The sequence below is a fragment of the Argiope bruennichi genome, chromosome 8, assembly GCF_947563725.1.
Source record: "Argiope bruennichi chromosome 8, qqArgBrue1.1, whole genome shotgun sequence".
Classification (NCBI taxonomy): Eukaryota; Metazoa; Arthropoda; class Arachnida; order Araneae; family Araneidae; genus Argiope; species Argiope bruennichi.
Window position 1 is genome coordinate 35,286,831 of NC_079158.1, and position 26,583 is coordinate 35,313,413.

At 30.4% G+C, this 26,583-nt stretch overlaps 1 protein-coding gene across 1 annotated transcript in view; it reads left to right on the forward strand.

The window, feature by feature from the left end:
* LOC129981614 (uncharacterized) overlaps positions 1-26,364 on the forward strand; it is a 59,527-nt gene extending 33,163 nt beyond the window's left edge. Inside the window, exon 2 of the mRNA XM_056092526.1 lies at positions 24,107-26,364. Within this exon, the coding sequence (XP_055948501.1) occupies positions 24,107-25,542 (1,436 nt within the window). The 3' untranslated portion in view covers positions 25,543-26,364. The remainder of the gene's footprint in view (positions 1-24,106) is intronic.
* The last annotated feature ends 219 nt before the right edge of the window (positions 26,365-26,583 follow it).

The window sequence follows — 26,583 nt, forward strand, 5'->3', positions numbered from 1 at the left end:
TCAAAGTTCCATCATACGAAGAAATGAGTGAAAAATGAATTGCAATATTCAACCACTGCAAACGTGGAACTAGTCGAATTAAATAAAATATTTTTTTAAAAAAAATTCACTGTAAAGCATATTTCCGAAGCCGTAAACAAAAATGGAATAGGCTACAGGCATAGCTTATGTACCATCTTATAAATAGTGTATAAAAACATCCACCGGCTTCTTTTAGCTGAAGAAAAGGTAGGTACTTACTAGCTTTCAGTTTTGTCCTGTTTTCTTACTATGCTGGTATAAGTGACATATAAGCCTATTAAGAAAACACGCGACATTAAAATTCCCTTAAACATTAAAATTCCTGAGAATGTATTTTTATTGGATGCTAAATGATATTAGTTTAGTAATCATCAGCTTTGGTGTTTAGTGATTTTAGCGTGAAATAAATTTAGGTTCTACAAAATACAAAAATTAAAATGATATCTCTATTAAACGTCGAGATCTGAAATACTTTTAAAAAAAATGTATACCCTATAAAAGGGAAACTATAAAAGAGAAACGATCATTTCCGGACAATTCCTTCCCTGCAATGTTGAAATCAGAGCCAGCTCTCTGATTGTTTCAGCTGAGCTGTTTTCTAACTAGCCATTAGCTGTCCACTTGTATTGTTAGTGTCTGTAAGGACTACTCTCCCGATTGTCTTTTTTTTTCTGTCTGTTCATCTTATTTTCCAACGAATGAAGCCTCCTTTTCCATTATTTATTTTGTTGAACATCTTAACCTACCCTTCTACAGATAAAATTGAGCAGAATCAGTTTGTAAAAATTTCGATGCTAGATTCAATACGTCAAATTAAGTAGAATCCATGCTTTACAAATGAAAAACGGCAAAGAGGAACTGAATAAATTGAAATAGCATACAAACGAGCAATGGGGATATAATAGGCATACAAATCGGGTTTATTAAAATACCATTGTAGTCATACATCCAAAACTACACGTAACATATCCACACATAAAATGAATCAGCTCTATTTATACTGGACAGAAATTAATAAGGATATTTCGTCATAAAATCTAAGCTGATTCAGTTTATAAGATGCTAGATTTAATACATCCAATGAAGCAGAATGGTCAACCTACATAAAATGGCTAACATGAACCTATATAAAGCAGTGGGATATAGACGACCAGCAAAGATATAAAAAAAATAAACAATAATTTAAAAATAATATATTATTATTATAAGGTTTATAAAAATTAATATACCAGTGCCGCTATAAATAAACCGAACTCACTTAAATTTTAAGACGAAATATCTCTATCAATTCTTGTAAAACAGAAGTCATTTTTTATTATATTCTTTAGGATACATGTAACCTTATACTGACCATAACTACAGATGTCGGATGACCATCTAAAAAGCTAGATTTTGTAATTCTTAGAATTGTTTTTTTTAACGTTCAAAAATATTATAACATGAATGTATACCTTATTTTATGTCTACAACAACTGTTTGCAAAAATAATGTCCAGGTAAAGATAACCTGCCTCATCTTATATTTCATAATTCATTGTTGAAAATATTATAGAGTCTTTAAATTATTATTTTTTTAAATTCACGGAGGAAAATGACACTTCTTACATGAAATTAAAATTATTTATTAATAATATTATTAAAAATATTAAATAAATATTTTCTTATATTTATGTGTTTACCCTTTGATTGCCAATTTTTTTTAATCCTTTTCTCTGCAATCGCGTAGAAATTGAAGATAATTGCTTTTGTATTAGACAAATCTATTCGATTTGTTTCAAATGTTTTTAAATCCTTGTGGCTAGGACATGTTGACCAAATACACCCTCGGTCCCACCAAAAAAACTACTTTTATTTAAGCTGATTTTAAAAGGTTAGTGGGATGTTTAAGTCCCGTTGGTAGTCAGAGGGTTAAAAAGGATAAAATGTTGATTTTCATCGTAAATCCATAACTATACCAAATATAAGATATTTCGCACATGAAGAAATGAATAAAAAGGGGATTCCAAAATTCTGTTTCCAATAAAAGCGCATAAAATGTATCTCCACGGGTGATTTTCCAATACTACAGATTTTTATCTTTCAATAACTTCAAGAGGGAAAACCTTTCCTCGCTTATTCCCCAAATCCTTATGAGTGGTAACTTTTCCCTTTCCCCCCCAAAAGTATTCTAAAGGATAAACCAATTTTACCAATAACGTATCTCTTAATCTCCCCATTCAAGGACCGATTCCTTGCATCTCTTTTATGACCTCTGTACCCATTGACATTGCTCGTAATTACCTCATCACACTTTCTTCGCCTTCCTAAAAATCCTTACCCATTCATCTGAGGGACCAATTAGTCCCGCTGCTTCCAGAAGACAAATTACTGCAATATCATGTACCGCCGCCTCCCACAGCGTATGCCCCTGCCATCAACATCACTCACTTCCTAGAAAAGCCACCGCCGAAAAGATTCTGACAGGGAGGGAGAGAATGCCAGGAAAAATCCCGGACACGCCCTCTGCACATAACTATCGTTTGTTTCTTGCGGCAGAGGGGGAATTTTATTGATTGGAGAAGTAACGCCGCGTGTTGCTCAAAACACGTTATTTGTGCCTCAAAGTTTCGTCCTGGAGGATCGGGGTCCTCAGCCGTTGCCTTGGTTACCGACGTCACTACCTCCTGGAACGCACCCTACCTACCCCCCATCCTTCAGGAAATATTTAAGGAGGAAGTATTATCACGCGTGGAGTAGGGTGGAATCGTTGGAGTATGCAGTTTGGGGAAGTGTGCAGAGAGAATTGTTTCATCTTTAGATGCTAGGGGTAGGGGGGGGGGTCTTTTTTTTTTTTTCCTTAGGATATTAGTTTGGAGTAATGATTCGATGTTTTTGTTTTAAAATTTACAGAGTAAATGATAAGAGATCTTGCAAAGTGCAGTTAACTGTTTGAAGGATGTTCTGGATTATGAAAGAGATTTATTATTTATAGAGATTATTTTTTAAAAAATACTGAAGCTCATGTATATTTTAAGGAAGAAGGCTGGGTAAAAATGCTAGAAGAGTTGGGAGATTCATGCATATGGATTTGTTCTAAGCGTGGAATGACTGTTTAATATTTTAAGCAAAGAATAGCTTATGTGGATAGAGAAGCAGTAAAAGTCATTATTGATGAGGCAGTTTTCAATAACTTAGTCACATGGACCTTTCTAATTCAATTGGTATGGTTTCGAAGCCAAAATGAGAAACGAGTAAATAATAAAGGGTGTTCATTAATTATTGTCGGGGTTTCCGTACCACATAATTTTCGAATAAAAAATATTACGCAAAAACCGATTACGTATTCGTAAAGTACAACTCAAAGAATTTTATTAATGATATTAAAGTGTAAAGCTTGCACAATTTGCACTTTGTAGGCATTCAGCTGAAGGGGATTCTTTGAGTTGTACTTTACGAATACATAATTCTTTGAGTTGTAATTTACATATTCATAATTCTTTGAGTTGTACTTTACGAATACATAATTCTTTGAGTTGTAATTTACGTATTTATAATTCTTTGAGTTGCAATTTACGAATACGTAATTCTTTGAGTTGTAATTTACGTATTCATAATTCTTTGAGTTGTAATTTACGAATACATTATCGCTATCAGCGATATTACCAGATTATAACAACTGGCCTACAAAGTGCAAATTGTGCAAGCTTTACACTTTAATATCATTAATAAAATTCTTTGAGTTGTAATTTACGAAGAGGTAATCGGTTTTTGCGTAATATTTTTTATTCGAAAGTTATGAGGTACGGGAACTCCGACAATAATTAATGAACACCCTATACAATGCAATACAGAAGCCTCATGGATTGTGTATTATAAATAATGCATTTTTATTTGTTGCATTGAATCTTTATATTTTTTACAAAACAGAAAATGAAACTTTATAAACTATTTTGATACAAAGCAGTTAGAAAGAGATATAAATTTAAAATTCAGGATATGTGAATTTATGGATATCACTATCATAAAGTAAAAGGCTTTATAATCCACATAATTGTGAATATTCCAAGGATTCTATTCGTTACATTACAACTTATTTTGTTGCCAGACGAAGAAATTTTAGGCTCCAATGAACTTTCTATTTATAACCAGATTATAACAACTGGCACGTTATATGGTTATAATGGACCAGTTGCTATGAATTATAACAACTGTATCTTACTCACTATATTTTTATGCCACATCAGCATAAGTATAATATTTTAATTAATCTTTGACCTTTAGCTGGAGTAACTAATAAGTCGCTGAAGATCAGTTTTTATTAAAAATATTGTGGAGGTTTTATTTTTTTATTAGTAATAAGTCAATCCTTGTGAACCACAAAGTACAGCACAAGGCTTACAGAAGTAAGTAGAAACAACTACATACATAGATAAAAAACAGATAAAAATAAGAATAAAAAGAACAGGAAAAAAAAACAAGACTAATTAAAAAATGAAGCAGCAAAGGCAATAAATTTACAGAATGAGAAAAAAGCCATTTTGTGGTAGACCAAAACAGGAAGCGGAGGTGGAAACTTAATATTACAGGCATCGGGATCCACAATAAAATCCTTTCTCCCTTCAGAAAGTTTGGACCAGTCAAAAAACAAGTTTCGACATTTTGAACCCCACCTATGCTGCAAGAGCGCAGATCAGTGTCCGATAATCCAAATTTCTTGAGATAGTAATTAAAATTACCGTGGCCAGTAAGAAATTTTGTTAAGTGAAAATCACTAAAGAAATGCTTGTTATTTAAACTTTGAGAAATTGTGGGGGGAAATAATTTAGTTAAAGAGGCAGTTGATGAATTCTGGTACAGCTCATTCCATAAGAGAATGGTCATTTTGTGATTCTCATTGCGAATGTGACATTTGGAGATGCTCACAGGATCAATGATGTTTAGCTTTGTAGCTTGCTTTGTGGAAGTTTTATTTAGAAGATAAATGATTTCAAAGTGAGGACATCAGTGATAATGCAGTATCGTAATCTAGTTAGAAGCTAATAAGGTACATAGAATTCCTTTTCAATTATTCTGTTTCGCAGCTAATAAGTTCTTTCGGTTTCTTGTAAATCAAATCTTTCATGTGACTTCAAAATCGCAAGGATTAATATCTGACGAATAGGATCACTAAAATGAAGATATGGGCATTGATGAATCATAGCTATGTTCTGAACTCATTGTTAATTGCTGAGATTGGTTTCTGAACAAAAAAAGACCTCTTTTGTAGAAACAGAAGTGCATTTCACAGTATAAGCGATTTTTAACAATAAAAATACGATTTTTGATGGAATATATAGTTTCGAAGCCATTCAGAAAAAGAATAGAATTGGCTTTAAAAAATTTCTTCCTGTGCCCTATCAGATAGGTACATAGCCCCCATAGATATATATGTACTCATATGTATCTATACTTATAGTAGGATTCTGAAAATTTATTTCAGTTGAAATAATTATTAAAACTTACTTGGAAACTAGTTTGCATTTCTAGTGTGAGTATACGTAAAATTTAGAGTAAGACTACACAAACTCATTCATCCTTCCAAGATAGTGATTTTGACGATAAAAGAGGAAACTACTTCTGCCTTTTCAATGTCATTCGATGGTGATATCAATCACACACAGAATTACTACCCTATAAGCACAAAATTTCTTTACTATACGATATTGGCCGGCACGCGGAATATCGGATAACATCGTGGAGATCTTGCAATACAGCTAAAAGAATATTCTATTATTATCTTACTAACAATAAATTAAATCCTCATGTAGAGTTATACATTTGAAAAAAGAAGTAAAACTAGCTATTAGGTGATCACAGATACAATAGATTAGCTACAAGAAGTGAATAAAACTATAATGGTTTGTTGGTACATCAATTGTTCTATGCAATATGCAGAAGAATATAGCTTTTCGGCTTATCATCTGTACCACACGCAAAAAAATTTTAACATTCAAACACTGCCACAAAAATCAAATAAAACTGAAATAAAATTATGATCGTTTGATCATCTAGTAGAGATTCTGCCATTAATCTGAAACACTTCGATCCATAAAGCGATTTCGCAATTTTTAACTTTGTTCAAATAACCAAAAAAGCAAACTGAGAACATATTCCATTTTCCATATTTCCATACTTCATTATCATAACACTTCAACCTTGCAACAGAGCAATGAAATTAAATGAAAGAAACGCCATTTTTTATTTGTGAAGTAGTATCTCCAGGTCTACATCAGCAAAGATTTACAAGTAAAGACGTAGTGGGTTATCTTATCATACGCTATCTCATAGGAAAACTACCTATTCATGTCAAATGAATAGAGATCGATTGATCAATTTGAAGTGATGGGCAGACACTGTTAGCGAGAGAACAACCCACTGCTCACACTTGGGTAGGGAGTGCAATACCGGTATACCGGGATACCGAATACCGGTATTTTGAGCCATTTGTACAATTTTGTAATACCGGTATTCACAAGTTTAAATGCCGGTTTTTCGGTATTTACTAGAAATTTTTAAAATTGTCTCCACTATATGTTCCGGGATCGCCAACATAGCAAAATAGTATACGTTTTTGTTTTTATGTCTCCCTAACGGGAGAAATTAATTAACTAATTAATGGCTTAATTAATTGCTTAAAACTAAATTAGCGAAACATGGATTATCCCTGAAAGAAGAAATTGTATCCATAATGACTGATGGAGCAACAGTTATGAAAAAAGTTGGAAAGTTGATTCTTGCAAATCAGCAATTGTGCTATGCTCATGGAATTCAATTAGGAGTAATAGATGTATTATACCAAAAAGATGAAGAACAGAAGAATCCAAATACTGTGGCTATAGAAACTTCGGATTCCAACTTTGAAGAGAGTAAGAGTGTGAGTGATATTGACAATGAAGATAATGACAATGTAATTGTTGAAGAAGATATTGCTAATGAGGATGAAATATTAACCCATCAAGAATTGCTTCCTATAATTTATAAAGATCAAAAAATTGTTAAGATATTTAAATGTTCCCCTATAAAAGATGACATATTACTAAAATGCATACAAACTGAAAATAAAACAGAATATATGTTAATATTAGATTTTAAAACACGTTGGAACCGTTTACTCCTAACAGCACACATCACACTAGAACAGCACACATCACTATCTGAAGATTATATATTATATTGAAAAATCGCACAGAAGAAAGGCATATCGAAATAGAAAATGTCTTATGGTATTTACATAATTATAAGGATTTTAAAAATGAAAATGAAAAAGAATAAAAGAAAATAATCAATTCAAATCTGATTAAGTTTATAGTAAATTTTCTGAAAATTGTTTAGCCACAAACCTATCCACATTCAAAAGAATTCGGTTCAGTTATCGAATATTATGATAACCCTAATGTCGATAGTGAAAAGGAATTGTCTCTTGAACAAAAATTAGAATTAACGATAAATAAGAAAACTTCAACGAACTAAAATACAATACAGAAATCAGCTATATCCAAAACCATCCCATAAGAAATCGATTTATTTGAAGATGAGGGATTTAGAGGTAAATACTTGGAAAAAGTATATCGCGCATTGCTAACAGTACCACCAACTAGCGTTGATGCCGAAAGAGCGTTTTCGACAGCTGGTCATTTTTACACAAAATTACTTTTCAGGCTTAATGACAGTACAATGGATGCATTATGTTTTTCAAGATCACATTTCAAAAATTTGTATTAGTACCACAGACTGAATAGTGATATTTACACTTTTTTTGTGATTTAAATAAATAAGATGTTTCTTTACTTTTTTGTGATTACATACTGTTATAATTTATAAGTTACAAATTATTTTTTGTGATATTTACTCTTTCTAATAAAATTGTCAAATAAAACAAAGAAACACCTGCGTTTTCTTTCTTTTTCTAATACCGGTATTAAAACCGGTATCCCGGTATTAAGGTCTAAAAAATACCGAATACCGGTATTGAAATTTTGGTCCGGTATTGCAATCCCTACACTTGGGTAATCAAGAATTTTGTCTCAGAGATTAGGTCATCCAGAAGAGTTGGATATCCTTTGGGAATGATTGGCTTTCCCAGGTTAGAGGCAGGAACTGGTCTGTTCTACCCGCATTGTGATGACAGCGGTTTTCCCAGATATACACTGACAGTTGTGAGCTATTTAGAAAATGAATTGTATTCTCAAAAATCTAAAGAACAGACGCTCAGCAATTTTAAAAATTTAGACGAAGAAGAAGTTATTGTATCAAACTGCCCTTCACCCATTGTGTTAATTATGGTTATGTACCCTTTCAAGTTTCAGCGTTTAAAGTCATTTTAGTGAAGTTGATTATGATTTCTATTTATCTGTGATATAATTATAACTGTAGCAGTTTGCATTACTCATCTTCTCTTTTGGATAATAGATGTGCGATGCCTGATTAGGTACGCATCCCATAGTGCATTGCGATTGTTATTATAATGAGATGAGTTCTGTTAAGGTGTGCGCGCGTTAAAGTCTTGTCTTATCTTGCGTGTTTGTGTTTGTTTTGTGTGAAATGTGATCATTAAAGAAATGTTCCCAAAAACTTACATCCTCTTGCTTCCACTGCACGGATCATAATTAAAACATTCCATCACAAGATAAGACACTATTGATAAGGCTTATATTATAACTAGATAATTGTTATTGTGAGTTACAAATAGAGATTCGTATTTTTTGTTCATTTTCAGACTTTCAAAGCAAACCAAATCCAAAGGCATCACAGTAAGCATACACCATGAAGTAAAAAAAAAATCAACGCCTTTGTTGAAGATCTTTGGCCGACTCTACTTAAAACTGGAATTTAATAACACCTAAACTGGGCTTACTTAGCTATCTTTTTTTGTTTATTTGTTTTATTGCTTTGAAAAGTTCAGTGGAAAAATTTATTTGATTTTCCATTGAATAAAACAATCGAGTTAATAAACTAATTTAATGGAAAAGTGAGTGGAATCACTTCATAAGCATTATCAGATCCTTTTCCATTAGTGTAATGACCATTTTAATCAGCTTCTGGAGCTGCAAATGACTCCTTCTAATATCTTGTAGCCGAGTGCCACAAAAGGGACTTAATTTGGGCGAGTGAATTGATTAGGTAGAAAATGCTGCAACCATTAATATGATTATGTCTTCCGAAAATGAGTTCATATGTTCCATTAACTTGCTCACGTTATTGTCTTTTAATGGCCGCTTCGTTGATTTTCTTTCAATATCTTTGGAACAAGATAAGAATGTTTGGTTTTCAATTATATGAATATTAATTTCTGTGTCTTCACTTGAAAGAATATTGTGAGGAAATTGTTTTTGTTTTTGAAAGCGAATAAAAATAGGTAAACGCTGATGAGCTGGTAAATTGTTATATAAACAGAACCGTTTATAGACAATCTTTGAGAGTAATTCGGGTAAACAGAAACAAATCATTTTTATCATAAATGTAAAGGGCTACAACTGCAATGGAAATAGCAGCATTCCGAGTGTATATTTCTTCACACTTAATATCTTTTTATTGAAAATTTTTATTGACACGACTCACGCTTATGATTCTTTCTAATTAAATTACCTCTTCCTTGCTCTCTTTTAAATGTAGTATAGAAAAAATTATTTAGTTAGAAAATAGAACAACAAGCGATTCCCGCGAATCCAATGGTTAAATAGCCTGTTATTCTATTAAGAAATTAAATGTGTCCCAAAATTAACACGAGATTTGAATTTGCCATCATTCGTACCGTAAAGTGTTGAAAACCCAATTAAAAAAACATTTCACAGCTGATAGTTTAACATTAGTAAAAATAGAACGTTACACGATAGAAAAAGTTTTAATTGTGGAACAATATTTCAAAAATAATGAAAGTCTGCCGGCCACAGTTTGAAAATTTGAAAATTAGCCCCCTAGATCGTGTGATTTAACACCGCCAGATTTTTTTTCATGGAGTTACTTGAAGTCAAAGGTCTATGCCAACAAGCACAGAAGCAAGCGTGCATTGAAGGAGGAAATTCAAGGCTGCATCAGAGAAATTCAGCCACATTTATGCAAAAAGATCATGGAAAATTTCGTCAAAAAAGTGCGTATCTGCCAGCAAAGCCGTGGAGATCATTTACCTTATATGTTATTCCATACATAACTCTTCATGTATACTTTACGTTCAATTAAAATATAACAATTGAAGGGGAAAGGAACGGTGTTTTTTTATTTAATTCAAATCTTGCGTTAACCCGTTGTTCTATCGTGTAACCCTCCATTTTTATTAACCATCAACTATCAGGCAATACTAACCATAAACTTGTTATTCAACGCTTCAACAAATTCAAAACTCGTGTAATTTTGAGACAGCCTTTATATTCTCAAATAACAGGTTATTCTATTAAGGAATATTATATTATTATTATATTCTCACCTGCTCTTCATCAAGAAAGTGACTTCAGAATGAATAACAACGTGTAGAGCGTATACAGATCTAGAATAAACTTCAAAATCCGATAAAAGTACGTTAGATTATTCAGGGTAACTCAAAAGATGCATAAACTTACAGAAATAAGCCAATTTAGATATAGAATACAGGGATGAGAGTAGCAAAAGGGATATTTTATCAGAGAATAAAAACGAAAAAAATACTCCGAAAAAAACATAGAACTTATTTAGTACAACTTAAGTATTAATGAAACACATATATATTGTTACGAATTTTATAAACTGAAAGTATTTTGACTTCTTGGCAAGAATTTTGGTGCCAAAATTTGGCGATTTCATTTCCCATTTTTTTTTCTCTCTCTCTCTCTTTTTCTAGAAAATTCGGGAGTTTTCCGAACGTATAAAAAGCCTTGCTGTTATTATCGATAAAAGGAGTGTTTTCATTGAATAAGTATGGCATGCGATCATTATTGTTTTTGGCCTCGAGAGAACTTCTGAATTTGGCCAATAATGTGAGTCGATTCGCCACGTAGTATCTGGAGTTTTTCCCATGCTCAATGCATGAGCTAGTGCGTTAATGATGCAATCGGCTTGCGTGTGTTCTATTCTGGATCGATTTTGCTTTATTAATTCTAATATTTTCAAATAATTATTATAAATATATTTTGTTTGAAATCTAGTTTAGAGTGCCATTTGTCTTCGAGAGATACCAACAATGCAAGTTGCCAAGCAAGATGATTCGCAGATAAACGATGCTATTAAATAATTATTGTCAATCATCTTGAATTCTGACTTTGGTGTCTTAGAATTATTGGCTTTCTTGGAGAAGTAAAGTAGTACTCTAAACTAGATTTCAATCTAAATTTCTATTTATGCCATCTTAATTAAATTTCATTCAATAATGAACCTGTCCGCACCATAATATTATCATGACATTTTAATACAGTGCTATGTGTAACAATATTTGAATCTTGTATTATTCAAGAGTGTAAGTTCACTAAGTTCTTATAAAATTCACCTAAAACTTTTTGTAATACTGCATTCTGCTTATTATGTTTATCATAGTGCAAACAATTTGTAAAGCTGTTTTCCTTGTAAATGTTGCATTTCTACTAGAATTGCATATTCCGTTAAACCTATGTTGTACATTTCATCTGATGCTTTCTTTATTTTTACTTAATTCACTGGAAAAAAGCTTTCTGTAGCAGTCTTCCTTTCCATTTGCAATTCCATGTACTGTCAAAAAGATAACTGAATGACTTACATCCCCCAGTGGCGTACCAATCGTTGAAGTTTGCGTCATCACTTTTGAAACTCACTGCATGCAATATACAATCAGTTAAAGAACAATTGTGTAAAGGAACAAGTTGTATAACGAATATTTTCACGTATGATTTTTGACCTGACAGTTGTGCATCTCATCGAAAAATCAAGAATCAATAACTCTGTGAATAAAATGTAAAATCATGCATCAAATATCGAATTAGAAAAATTGTGAATTAATCGAAAATGATTTATAAATTTACAAACAAATTATGTAGATTACATCAGAATTTCAATCACTAAATAAATATTTAGTAGAAGCAAGAAGACAATACACTCATGAAAAAAATGTAACCATCTATTGTTTTATCTTCCGATATTCATAATCATTGCTTAGATTTAAGATTACGGTCAGCTTCCGTTGCCAAGTTCGCAACATGTTCTCCAATCTTTGAAATACTTCTCAAACGTTCGTTATTTCGGATAATGAAGCTAAACAAAAGTTTGCTTAGAAGATATCCAGTATTCTCAAAGCAAATCGTAATTTAAATTTTATGGATTACCATATTTCGCTTGAAAAAATTATGAATTGGGATTGTATCATAATGTGTATTTGTTAGATATTAAAACCAATAGAGTATCCTCTATAATTATATACCCCGAATTTTCGAAATAAGAGTTGTAGAACCATTAATTTTTATAATATATCACTTTGCGGTAGTAAAAACAGAGCATTATTTAAACTATTTAGCAGTTTAACGTCATTTTAGTTTATTCAGTTTTATTAGTTTGTTCAGTTTCATTTGTTCTAGAGATTACATAGATTTGTTAGATATATTCAGCAATATAAAAAAATATGGCCCAAACTGCTAATTTCGTTACATATACAGAAAAATCAAGATTTATATTATTCTGATTTAGGCAAACTAGTTGTTAGCGATTGTTTACTCAGCCTTGTCTTTTCAAATGTTTTCTATTTTAAAACATAATTTAAATGCAAACATTCAAGATAAAACAAATAACGAAAATAAACAAATAAATCTTTTTTTTTTCTCAAAATTGTGCCGAAAACACCAGAAACTCCCTAAGTTGCTTGTGCGGCGAATAGTCTCTTTAGGTTTGTCTCGCATAATTCTCTAATAAATGTACTTGCATATAGTATGGCATTGATGGCATTGGCGTACAGTAGTTACAAAAAAACTTTATTAAAATGCGATCTTCAACAATTTCTTTTGAACGATTAATCGCTGGCATCCAATTAATACGTTAGTATCAGAACACAGAACATACATTTCGGATGAGGGTTTTTTTTTGTTCAAATCAATCGAAACCAAAATTCGATACAGAATTACCTTTGTAGTCACAAAATCACATACTATATTTCATATTTTTATTTAAGTTGTTACGCATTTGCATGCTTGTGAAAGTACAGATAGTTAGACGATCACCATTGTGCCGGATTTTGTTTCAAATTTGATACGTTTCTACACTTTAAATGTTAAATCTACTTACCAAATTTTATCCATCAAGCTTTCTTCGTTGATGCAATTTTCTACTAACTTATATTTGCACAACCGGATAGAAAAAATTTTTTTCTAGGGATGGAATGTGTTTAAAATTCAATTAATCTATAAATGTAGTGTAAAAATCACATATCAAATTCCATCCGTCTTGCTCAAAATGTTCCTGAATTATGTTCACAGATAAATAAAATTCCACAAATATGTTTTTCGAATTCAAGGAGATCTTTAAGCGGAGATTCGTAAAAGTCTGGAGGTCGAATTTTTTGATTATAATATTTTTCTTTGTCTATTTCAAATACAAAAAAGTAAAACGCTACTGAGTCATCAGGCGAGCATGTAATATTTTATGAAGTCATATACAATTAGTTTTGAGTAACATTTATGTAATATATTCTATTCTGTTGTATTTTTATACATGAAAACTATTCTTTTTGATAAATTTTTTCCACCATTTAGTTATTTTCTTTGCCATGTATTCAAACGATTAAAAAACTCATTATTTATTTTCATGTATATTTCGTTAGGCTTTAATTAATGCGCTTTTTATCGGCTGCTTTTATCGCTTAATTTTGATATATTTCACTATTAAATACTAGGCTATTCGAAAAATAAAATTTTTTCAACAACTAAGAAGTTATTGGTATTTTACTGGATGTAAATTCTAACAAATTGGAACTCTTTCTTATTTTTTTTCATATAAAAATGTTCGATATCCGAAATTCCACCATGATTTTTGAAATACTTAATTCGCATATATTTTATATCATAACTATTTTAATAATAAAATAAAAAATGATTATTCTTAGTCATAAGCATTATAAATTTTTGAATTCATATTTTTCTGCTTTTTTTATTGAAGTTAAACTTGAAGTTGAACCTTATTGGTTGGTGCAGCTTGGAGGCACAAGGCTTTGCCAGTGATTCTTTAACTTCTTTATTTATTTATTCCCTTTTTTTATATAAATATATATATATATTGCTTAGTGCTCATAAGCCCAAAATTCTCTTCCAAATACAATAACAAGAAAAGAATTCCACATACAAACTTTCATGACAAAAATACGGAATACAAAAATATAAGAAATTTTAAAAAACATGTTCTTATGCAAAGAAATGGCAGAGAAAAAAAAATAAAGAATGTTAGCAAAATGGAAAAAAGTTTTGGGAAAAAAATAAAAAAGACCTTAAACGTTAATCAATTCTGACTGAATAATTTTTTTTGGTAATTTCTATAAATATCGTCTGCCTAATAATCATTATTGGTTTGGTTTTAATTAATCTTAAGGGAGTTTTATTAAACTCTTTCTAAAAATATTTTTATGTAGGTTACTTTAAGGGGAAAAAAATGTCAGCCGATTGCAATCGAATCGCGAAAAGAATTGTTAATTAGTTGATTTTGGAACAAGCTAATAAGAACTTTGCTTCTGTGACAACATATCGTGTTAATTAAAGTTCTGAAACTTATTAACGTTATCAAAAATCGTTTTCATTTTTTGCCATTATTGTTTTTAAAAATGGTATTAAATTCGTGAGTTTCAATAATTACTTTTTATGAAGTTAGGAAACTTAATATAATTCTTTGGTATTTCTTACGTGTTTTTTATGCCGTACGTCTTTAGAATTTTCTTTTTAAGTTAGTTTCTGTAATTAAAAAACATGCATTCTAGCGAATTATTTTCATTGATGCGTTTCAGACATTAATATTCAAACGAAAGATATATTTAGCTTCAGTTTAAATTTACAAAGGTTTCAGTTAAAATTATACAAAGTATAGACAGTGGATCAATTATAAAATTTTATGTGAATAAAATCTCTCAATGGCCGAGTTACTAATTTTGCAATGTAGAATAGTATGAAGAATAAACTTAAAAATGTCTTGTTAAGTTTAACAAAATTCTTGTTCATCAATTTGACATTCATCAATTCAAAATATGATACAAATCTTCAATTTTGATATAATGATAATCTGTGAATTTCCTTTTAAAGCGCTCATTAGGTTTTCGAGTTATAAATTCACATACAAATGTGTAGACAGACGGTTTTTCTGTTGACGATTTTGACCAAACTTTTGGTATAAAAATGGCCAAATAATATTGCCTGAAGTGGATTGATTTATATCATATTTCCTCATTCTATCCTTTCCTGGTTTTAAGTTATCGTATTCACACACTATATTCATGAAACTAAGGTTTGTCATTTTTTTTTTCAAAATGCTCTTTATTTAAATCAAAATTTGACGATTAAGGTCTAAGATTTTTTTGTCGATTGCATTATTTTCTTTTTGTAAAATCCGAAATATATCATAAAAGTTTTGAAAAAAAGTAAAGTTGTGATTCTTACCGATAGTTTAAAGGAATTTTATAACAGAATTAAAATTAACTTTATGTTATTTTTTCATTTTGTCACTTTAATTAACATTCTTGAAATATGAATGGATCGATACAACATTTTATGCTCCAAACAATTTTTATGAATTATAAATTTCTGAATTTTTGCTCAGTTTAAAAATTAAATTTTATTATAAATTGTTAAATCAAATTACATTAAATCATTAAGGCATAGTGATTTTCATACATCGATAATTTCAGTGAAGAAATGAAAAATTTGTATCTTATCTTCAAAAAATTTATGAAGTATTTCATGGCTTTAATCCACGGAAAGAATACTTTCGTATTTTAAGAAATAATCGAATTTAAGAAATAACAAGATAAGCTGCGGGAGTCTGGTTTTAACCGGTTAATCCTACGTTGGATAGGTATTGCTTTTTTTCTCGCTGTAAACTTTAAACTACCTCTTCCTGAGCCCTGTGCTTCCGTCTAAGTTAAAAGAAATATCTCCCGAATACAATGCATCTAATTTTACTTGCAAAATAAGCTAGGCAAGACAGAGCACATTTTCAGAAATTTTACAATAAATAATCTAAAGATGACTTCAAAATATTTTCAATTTTTGAATTTTATCATATTTAGATTGAACTTGCTAATTACGTTTTCACAAAAGATTCGTCAAATGTAAATTCAAAAATTTTCCTTCAGTTTTTATGCTGAAAATAATCTAATTCATGAAATCATATTTTAGTTTTAAAAACTTCATTTCCAGAATTTATTTAAAATTTTTTTTCTTTATCAGTTTTTAATTTTGTTTTTTTCATAGTTTCTTTTTGATATACTTTATGAATGAATTAAAGTGGAAAATAGAGGAAGGTTTGAAAGAGAGAATAACAAAATATCTTGACGTTCTACAAATGCCCCCCCCCACACGCACACAATGCACCCTATTACCAGTCTCCCCAATAAAAAGTTTAAAAAATGGAAAGAAATTGAATTTCGAGATGAATTTAAATTCTTTTAATATATAATACTTGGAGAGGATCATTAACATAAAATCTTTTGTAAATTTTTTGTATGATTGACTTAGAATTATTTTTTTACGAAGGCGGTTTCTAAGAAATATAAAAAGGATGAAAAATTTTTGGATAAAAATGCGTCTATATTTAAAGTGAAATATTGATAACCAATATTGATAACGCCATTAAAAAGAAAGGCGACAGAAAAAATCCTTATAAGAAATTTATTAAAGAAAACTTATCTCAAAAGTTTTCAAAAGAAGTTGTCTTTGAAAAATAAATTTTTTTCAAGATAAATTTCATCGAATAATAAATTAGGTAATGTAACTTATTGAAAATATATTAAACCCAGTAATGTATGTTTGGTAATAAGAACCTAAAGAAAAATAAATAATAAATTCATGAATTCCTATGCTGCTTTTGTGTTCTCTAAGAATAGAATGTGTTCTCTAAGAATGTTTTTCCTTTCAAAGCTGAATTAATCATGTTTGTGCCACAGCGAATATAAAAATTACTCTTCTTCAAAATTTACATTTTGATTATCATTTGGGATGCATTGCTTTTCAAACTAAATTGGAGAAATATTTTTTTAAAGATAACAATAACTTTTGATCGCATATAATTATACAATATATATTTTAAAGTCTGTCACATAGAGACAGCTGACTTAATTATATAATTTTGTGATGTTTATATCGGTAATATTTTCATGATTAATTTCGCTAATAATTAAAATATTAATAGTTTATTCATAGAATATGTATAGTATGTATGAAATAATTAAAAATAAAGAATCAATTGTACAGTATCCAGCCATACATAAATAGAAAATATCCGCTTGCTTTCCAATTGAAGTAAAGGTGCATAAATTACATAAATGATTCAACTGGAAACTTTGTAAATTTCAATTTATAGCATTGAATTATTCAAATATGGTGTTCCAAAATGAACGCAAGATTTGAATTTACCACCATTTGTGCAGTAAAATGTTGGAAACTATTTAAAAAACATTTGTCAGCTGATAGTTTAGGGTTAATAAAAATGGAGCGTTACACGTGAACAATGTGTTAACGCAAGATTCGAATTAAATAAAAAGACACGGTTTTTTTCCTTTAAATTGTTATATTTTTATTGAACGTAAAGTATACAAGATAGGGTTATGTATGGATTAACACATTGGACAAATGGCCTCCTTAACTTTGCTAACACATATGCACTCTTTTGTCAAAATTTTCGATTACCATTTTGCATAAATGTAGTTGAATTCCGTTGATGCAGCGTTGAATTTCCTCCTTCAATGCATGCTTGCTTTTGAGCATAGATATTTGATTTCAAATAACCCCATAAAAAGAAATCCAATGGTGTTAAATCACACGATCTAGGGGACCAATTTAAATTTTTGAACTGTGACCGTCAGACTTTCATTATTTTTGAAATATTGTTCAACAACGAAAACATGTTTTTCTATCGTGTAATATTCCATTTTTATTAACTCTAAACTACCAGCTGACAAATGTTTTTAATAGGATTGCCAACACTTTACTGTACGAATGATGACAAATTCAAATCATGCTTAATTTTGGGACATCCTTTATAGTAATCTATATATTTAAAATGATTGGGAAAATTAAAGAATCAAAATCGCATTAATCCAATTTTGCCATTTTTTTTCCTGTGAAAGCTCATGACCTATAAACAAGTCATTAATGATCACCTCCCTCCCAGGATATCCTTCTTTTCTTTTTGAGTAAAGTCTCAAAAAATATTGTTAAAAATCTCAAAAATTCTATTTTACTGCATGTTTTCTGTATGGAAATCAGGCGGCAAAAAATATGACAAAGTTCCCCAGATCCAATCACACAACCGATTTCGCGATTTTTATTCCATACAAGCAGTCTTTAGCGGTATGATAGATATAAAAAGAAATATATTACTAACTGACATTTTTTTCCCTATAGGAGTCATATAAAAATTAATCCATCTTTTATATTATCCCTTTCTACAAAAGTCAAAGTATTTTCATACATTTTGGTACTTTATTTGAGGGAACTTTGTAATTGGAAGTATATTCAATATTTATAATTTCAATAGTATATATATATATATATATATATATATATATATAGCCATCTTGTAAAACCAGGCAAGTAGGCAAGTAACGTAACATATAGTAAAGTGATTATGCTGAATTTATTGAGACAGGTTACAGTACCCCTGACGGGAAAATAAGAGAGTTTCAAAAAAGGAAATAAAGGAAATCGGGCAAAAGTTCAATTTATTATGGTATTGTTCGTTATACCATAATAAAAATACAGGAAACGTTGTATGGTGTTATCTGAAAAATTGACGAAGCTATCAGCTATTAAAATTATGAATTTTCTGCATTGATTCTTCCTTGCTTCAAATCAGCTACCATCGCAACCATTTATGCTCCAACAAAGCTGAATGGTTGGTGATCATCTAGTTCAAACATCATTCACAACTTTCCGACTGCTGATCACATTGCTTGGCTGCGAATTATTGTAGTGAACCATAGCACTTATAATGCCCTGTGGACAAGTAAATGCAATGAACTGCAGCATGTTAATGAACAGATCAACAAGCAGTTCATAATTTAACTCATTAGCGCATCATTATATGTTCAACGCGCCTTTAATTCACATGATCGGTAACGCTATGCAGTGATTAATCACTACTGAAACCTAAAAGCTAATCAAAGCTGACGAGCACTGTGATTCTCAAATATGATAGAATTATAATTGGTTGCTTCAGTTCTTACGGGTCTTCTTGCTCTGATAACGAGTTCTCATATCGAAGAGCATTGCTATCGTGGTCACTAACAAGTGTTTCGTATCTTAGCAGGGTACTCTGAAATAATGGGTTATGCATTTTAGTTCATTGCATTATTCTGAACCTGGTGTTCCCTAACAATTACATGATTCTGATAATTGTTCTGTAACTTCGGTAAATTCAGTCTTAAAATATCAATTCGTTCAAGAATCTTGATAGAGATCTTTTTTAAAGAACCATATATGTTTCTATTAAATTCTTAATTCACTGAATAAAATTTGTAAAAAAAGTTTTTATCTCTACATGAATATGTTAAGAACGAGAAAGAAAGAAGGGAATTCACAAAATAGAAGAAATGTAAAATATTCACCAAGCGGATTTATTAATTTATCTGATAAAACTATCTCTATCTCTATTTGTAATAAAGATGTGTGTGTGTATGTCATGGTATTCTATAGGCCAGGCTATTGTTTGACCTAGAGGTATTACATTGGCATATATATACTTCTAAAGATAAGACTATGTACCTCCAAAGAATTTTGTTGAAATTTTGATTAGAATTAATTTAGAAATTTTGATTTTAATTAATTAAAAATTAGACAAAATTTGTCCGCTTCTCTGGCGATAAAATCCGGAATTATTACTGTACAAAACTGATTTTTGCATCGTTTTAAAATTAATTTCCAACTGTTGCTCTTAATTTCAAACCATTTCATTGATTCATCAAATATTTCGTCGTATGAATTTTATCCATTGCTGAAAATTAAAGAAGAAATGTGTTTAACATTTGTTTACTTTACAAAACGAATAAAAATAATGAAGTTACAATATCCCAAACTTTGGAAAATACATGAACTGGACATTAACGTTTTTAAAAACGCTATGGTGTAATGAAATAGGTTTCCATTAGAAAGGTCCCTCTTTACAATGAATAGAACATATGTAATACAATTAAAATATTAAGATTTTAATGTCTGACAGTTTGACGGAATCATGGACATACAGTACGTTATATCTAAATGATTTAAATGAAATTAAATATAAGCCAATATTCCCAACGAACCAACTGGTCGTCAAAGACGATTATTAGCTAATAATCTGAAAGACACTTTAGTAATGTAAGAGAATTAAAAACACTATAAAATAAGAAGTGAAATAATCTTTATATATATAACTTAAGAATGCTCCCAAGCTGTATTTTTGGTACTTCTTTTAAATTTCATATTTCTATAATTTTGAAATATGATATTTCAATGAGCAACTGTTGATTTAAGGAAAAAATAGAAGTAATAAAATGATATATAAAAATATTTCACAAACTGTTAAATTTTTCTCTAAAAGATTGAGGTGAAAGAAGCTATCTTAATTTCTTTCGTTGCTAATTATTAATTATCCTTGAACTAATAATTACACAATAATTATTAATTAATTTTAGTTGTTAAAACAATGTTATTGTATATGCTGTAATGTATCTTTTCGGGTGATTTTTTTTTATTGTGTTGAATCCAACTTCGATTTTAGAAATCTCAATGAACATTTTACGAAATACTTGAAATAACACCCGTTGTAACAACAGACTCGATAATGAAACGGGAAATTAGTTATTTAATTAGCTGGCAGAACCTTATATTTTGGCTGTTCTTCTGAAAACTTATCTCAGTGAATATTTAACTAGTTAAAACTTTAACTTTGTCTTAGAACAAATGAAGCTTTAGGACAATTGTATCGACTTGAAATTCTATTCCAATCGCGATATGCCTTAAGGCTGGAAAGTCTCGAAAGTTAAGCACAAAATTCTGTTTGCTCGAAATGTAAACGAAGAAAATTAGCTTTCAGATTAGAATAAAATGCAATATACTGTAATTAAGAATAATAAATGCAGCTGTCTAAATTAATTTATCTTGAGTATTATTGAATAATTCAGCTAAGAACTTACATTTTTATAATGACCAAAAGTTTATTTAATAAATAAATATGTATTTATTATTTAAATTTATTTAATAAATAATATCGAAAGCGTTATGAATGTAGAAAAATAAAAATTTAAAAAAATGGCAAAATGTTGCCAAAAAATGGCAAACATATTATTGACAAATTCCATAACTTCATTTGACCTTCCGTAGCTTCAAGATTAATGGGTGCAACTTGATTTCCACGGCGACTGCCAAATAATGTAAAAAAAAAAAAACTGCCAAAAGAAACCAAACTAAGAACAATCGTACACATTTTGAATCCAAGTAATTCTAGCTTGGCGTTATTTTTGGCGTCGTTTTAATAGCGGTCGCCAGGGAAATCAAGATGTACCGACTAGTATTTTAATTCGACGAATAAAACATCAAGCTAATATTGAAATCAACCTAACCTTGAAATTAATTTCTTGAAAATAAAACTAATAATGCAAGATATCAGTTAGAGGTTTGTTATCACTAAAATTAATTTTTAAATAGTTTAAAAATGGTTTTAGTACATATGTTTTTAAATCATAGAAGAAGAAAAATTTAAACTTTGATTAAATCTTAATTAAAAAATCTATTAGAATTGTGAAAAACCTTTTCTTAATACACGTTTATAACCGAAGAAAATGTGGTTGCTCTATATGCAGCGAGTGTTCCTTGTGGAGAATTTCAAACGATTATATTTCCTTTGCATGTCACGTAACGCATGCCGCAATATACATATTCTATAGATTCTATTGCCGACCATAAGCATTATCATGTTAAAAAGAATATTTTGGAAGATCGAGCGATTTATCTAATACTGAAGAAAAGGCGATTCAAGCAAATTGCATCAAACAAACTTATGAGTTTTGTACGCTACAAATGCATTTGCCAAATAGACATGAGCATTATGTATGCTGGGCAGCATACAAAAATGTATTGGCATGAAGTATTTTGTTTACCTTAGATCATTTTGTCGTAAGCGTGAAAAGACAAATTCTAAATGAGCTTTTTCTGCGAAAGAAATCAGAGTATCATAAAAACAAAACGAAAAAAATTCCAAACAGTTGAGGCATAGGGTTGTTCCAATTTTCCTTCTTTTTTCTTTTTCTTCACCACAATTTGTTGCCGGAATGTTCATCTAGTTTTTTTTTAACTTTATTTTTTTATTTTTGGAATTCCGATTTCTGCTTTACATTTTTACTGAATAAGCAAAACGGGAAAAAGAAAGAAGAAAAGCGAAGAAGGAAGAATGATTTGTTATTTTCGGCGGGAAAGAGAATCTTTTTTTTATGCAATGTGTATTAGTGCATATGTCGTCTTTTTCAATTTACTAAAGTTTTTTTATGACTCACTGTTTACAAAAAAGGAAAGGAAAAACACAGTCTATTTGAATGAGTGGTTTTAGGGAAATCGTACAAAAGTACCTCTGTGGATTTTGAGTTAACGTTAGCATAAAAAAAGATGAAGCCAAAAAGAACAAAGGAAAGAAAATGGAAAAACGCATTATGATGTAGATTGTGGAGCAATAGACAAATAACAAAAATTTAGTAAATTATAGTCATTATCTGTTATCGCACTGCCAGATTATGTGTAGCAAAATTTTAAATTAAATACAATTCTTTCGAATATTTATCTTTGAAGCTAGATAAGAATTTAATTCTTTAAAAAACATTTTAAGCATGATATAAAGTTTATTTATTTAACATGGCGTGTTTGAAAGCATTTTTATTTTAACATTTTCTTGATTTCAAGCATGTATGTGCAAGATAAATTGTTCTTCAATGAATTGCATTATTTTTAAATTCGATGCAATTGTGCCAAGGAGAATTAAACACATTTACACACATCTTGATATTCGATTGATTTTTTAAACATTATCGAAAAGTTCAACTGCTGCATTTTCACAAATTTATTTTTGCTGTATTAATTTATAGTGCTACGAGTTTGGTAATAGTAAATTTTTAATAGCAAACCACACGCCTTACAGAAGCAGAATTTCACAAAATCCAGAATAACAGCAACTTATTTAGCTTAAATAATTCATAAAAAGAAATTTAATTTATACATGATTTTGATACATGATACGAGTGTTTTGAAATTACTCTGTAAACTAACTAATATGAACATCTAAAATGCTGTTCTAGTTCTAGAAGTGAAGTTTTAGTTATATTCTTACAACGCCCACGATTTTTTGTATTAAATAAATAAATGCTTTAAAAATTGTTTCATATAAGGGATTGAAATAAATGACTCAAACTTTTCCGGTTGGTTTTATAGTAATCATTTTCAAAAACATCATTTTTTCATAATTTTTCGTTTTTCCGCCTTTAAATAAAATCTCGATCATATTTAATGTTTAACCTTAATTTCCAACTCAAAATCGATAATAAAATGTCTGTTAAATCTGTATATGAATTTGTATTTAATAGAATGGATTCACATAAATTTAAAAACAAAGCTTCCTTTTCAAAATGGTTAATTTCTTGCTTTTTGAGTTTTGTAAAATCCTTTCCCTCGAATATTAATTTGCTGGGGGGGGGGGGGAATTGTGCTCTTACCGGGAATAATTGTTTGTATAATAGTCTATTTTTTCGTAAAATCAATATTTTTTGACAATCGTAACTTTTTGTATGTACCCATGCGTCTTCAACTAGTTTTGCTATCAATGCTGTGATATTAAAGTTTCCAGTATTGACTGAAATAAATTTCCGAAATGTCTATTATTAATTAAAATGCCCATTCTTTTGACTTATCGATTTTTTTTTCTTTCAGCTACTTCAGCTAATGATTTGTATTCGGAGGCACCATGTGAGCTCCGACCATTATCTGCTTTCAAAGATATCCAAGGGAACATATGGGGAGTTGGAAACAACAACCTGTGGTGGTTCAATGCTACTAACCTATCCTGGTCACTTCTACCAATGCCTAATAACAGCGCATCTTCTGGCCCTTGGAGAGTTGCTTGTGTTGATCCTCGGAAATATGTTGCAGTCATCGGAAGAAATGCATCCTTGGTCCTTCACTTGCCATGGCAGCACTGGCAGTTTGGAGATACAGATGACGTCAATGTAGGCTATGTGGACAAAGATGCTACCTGGTGCATGTATGGATTTCTCTTTGCTATAGATCCCTTAAGAGAAACTTTGTATCTCCTAGACCCTGAAGAGGCCCATTGGACAGTCCGGGATGATATGCCAGTTGTACCTTATGTTAACTGGTCTACACCTTACGGTCTTGTAAATGCTTGGGTTGGGTATGAAAATGAATTAATAATGGTAGAAAAGTTCGGTGTTTATGATCATGTCATGTATACTAATGCCTCTGCTATTGATTGGGTGATCTTGGGGCAGAACAATTCCACAAATCTTTGGCCAAATTTGGATCAAACAAGTGAAGGCAAATCATTGGCATGGAAAATGGGATCGGATCATTTATGGTTGTGGAGAGAAGACAAAGGCATTAAAGAACTTTGGTCGTTTGGTTTCAGCAGCGGTGAATGGCAAAGGGGAAGTCGTGCATTCGAAAGCAGGTTACCTTCTCTAAGTGACGTGCTTACCGGATGGGAGGAAGGTAAAAGATATTGCATTCTAAAGAGGAGCTCTGATTGCACATCTCAGTACACCATGAGTCAAATTGACTGCTGGACTGAAGCTGAAATGTTTCCAACCAAAGATGAAATGGAAAACCACGATCCATCACCTCAACTGACCACTACTTCAACAACTGAACATCCTAAACCAGAAGGTAATATCACCTTGACACCTGAAAAAGACAACCAAGGGATGAATCACACTTCGACAACTCGAGTGATTTCGGCACCAGCTACCACTACTCAGATATCAACTACATCTAAAAGAAGCATTCCTGAATATCCTAAGCCGGTGGTCACCAAATATGAATCTGCTGTTAACTGGAGACCAGGTGGAAGAGAAAGTGGGATTGTTGCCATCTCAACAGCAAAAGATCCAGCTTGGCATCAACATACGAATGTTTTCGGATCGGTTATCTTCTTCGGCACATCTATCACGATATTTGCTCTATTTGGTCTATTCTGGTGCATTCGCAAATGCGTCCATTTTCCTAAAGAGGCCCTGCTATTAAGAGATCCACCTTCTGTAAGATACACTGCCATCCCTGATTCTTTGGGCTATGATACTCGCAAGCCAACTCCTGCTACTTACACAGTAATACCAGATTCCATTGCTTAAAGGGAAAATTGAGTTTCCCTAAAATGAATGCTTTATTGCATGGTTGAATGTTTCTTTTTTAAACACATTTTAATTTCAATCTAAATATTATGCGATACATAAGTAGGGCTGGCTCTTTCAAAGAAGCTCTAATTAATGTTCATCGTCAGAATTATTGAAGCATATTTGTTGTTGACAGCCAGTTTGATGAACAATAACACATTAAGTGATGGTTCCGATGGTTTTTATAAATTTCGAGCTTCAGTATAGTTAATTTATTTATGAAATAGCAAATCAGGTATCAGTTCTTCCTTTTCCGCTCTCGAAACGAATTAAACTGAATGTCATATTTTAAAAAAGCAAGGAAGGAAACTAATTTTGTCCAACAAGTTTATTTTCTCCTTCCCCTTCTACGATTCTATTGAAGAATTCAAATTTCCCTACGGTTAAACTGAAAGAAATTAAGAATATTTAACTTCAATAAATTTTACATCCACTAAAAACAAATTCTAAAAATTATAGTTTTTAAAACACAATATAAATAAAAACAAGCTTTCCATTCGTCCCAAAAATTCCAATAAATAACATGAGACAAGCTGCGAAAATTTCTAAAATTACTTCATCATTAGTTCAAGTAGCAAAGCCTTTTTCCATAAAGTGTTAAACATTTTGGAAAAAAAGAATTGAAAAAGAAAGATTAAAACTTTCTAAAAATAATGAAAAATTTTGCAATCAAACAATTGAATAAAAAAAAAATATTTGCTATCTTTTAACCAAAATGTAAGTAAACAAATTCACGATATTCTATGTATAGTCAACAAATTGCCATTTTTTATAATTAGTACTGACATAATAAAGGAAGATATAATTATAATGATTAAAATTCTTTTTCAATAACATTTTTGATGATCAGTTTGAAGTCAAATCTTAAAAGGATAAGATTTTTTTAATCATTTTATAAAATGTTTTATAAAAATGTTAATTATTTTTACTCTATTCAGCGATAAAAAAAGATAATAGTCCGTGATAATAATCAAAAATGTTTTTATTTATTTTGGCGGG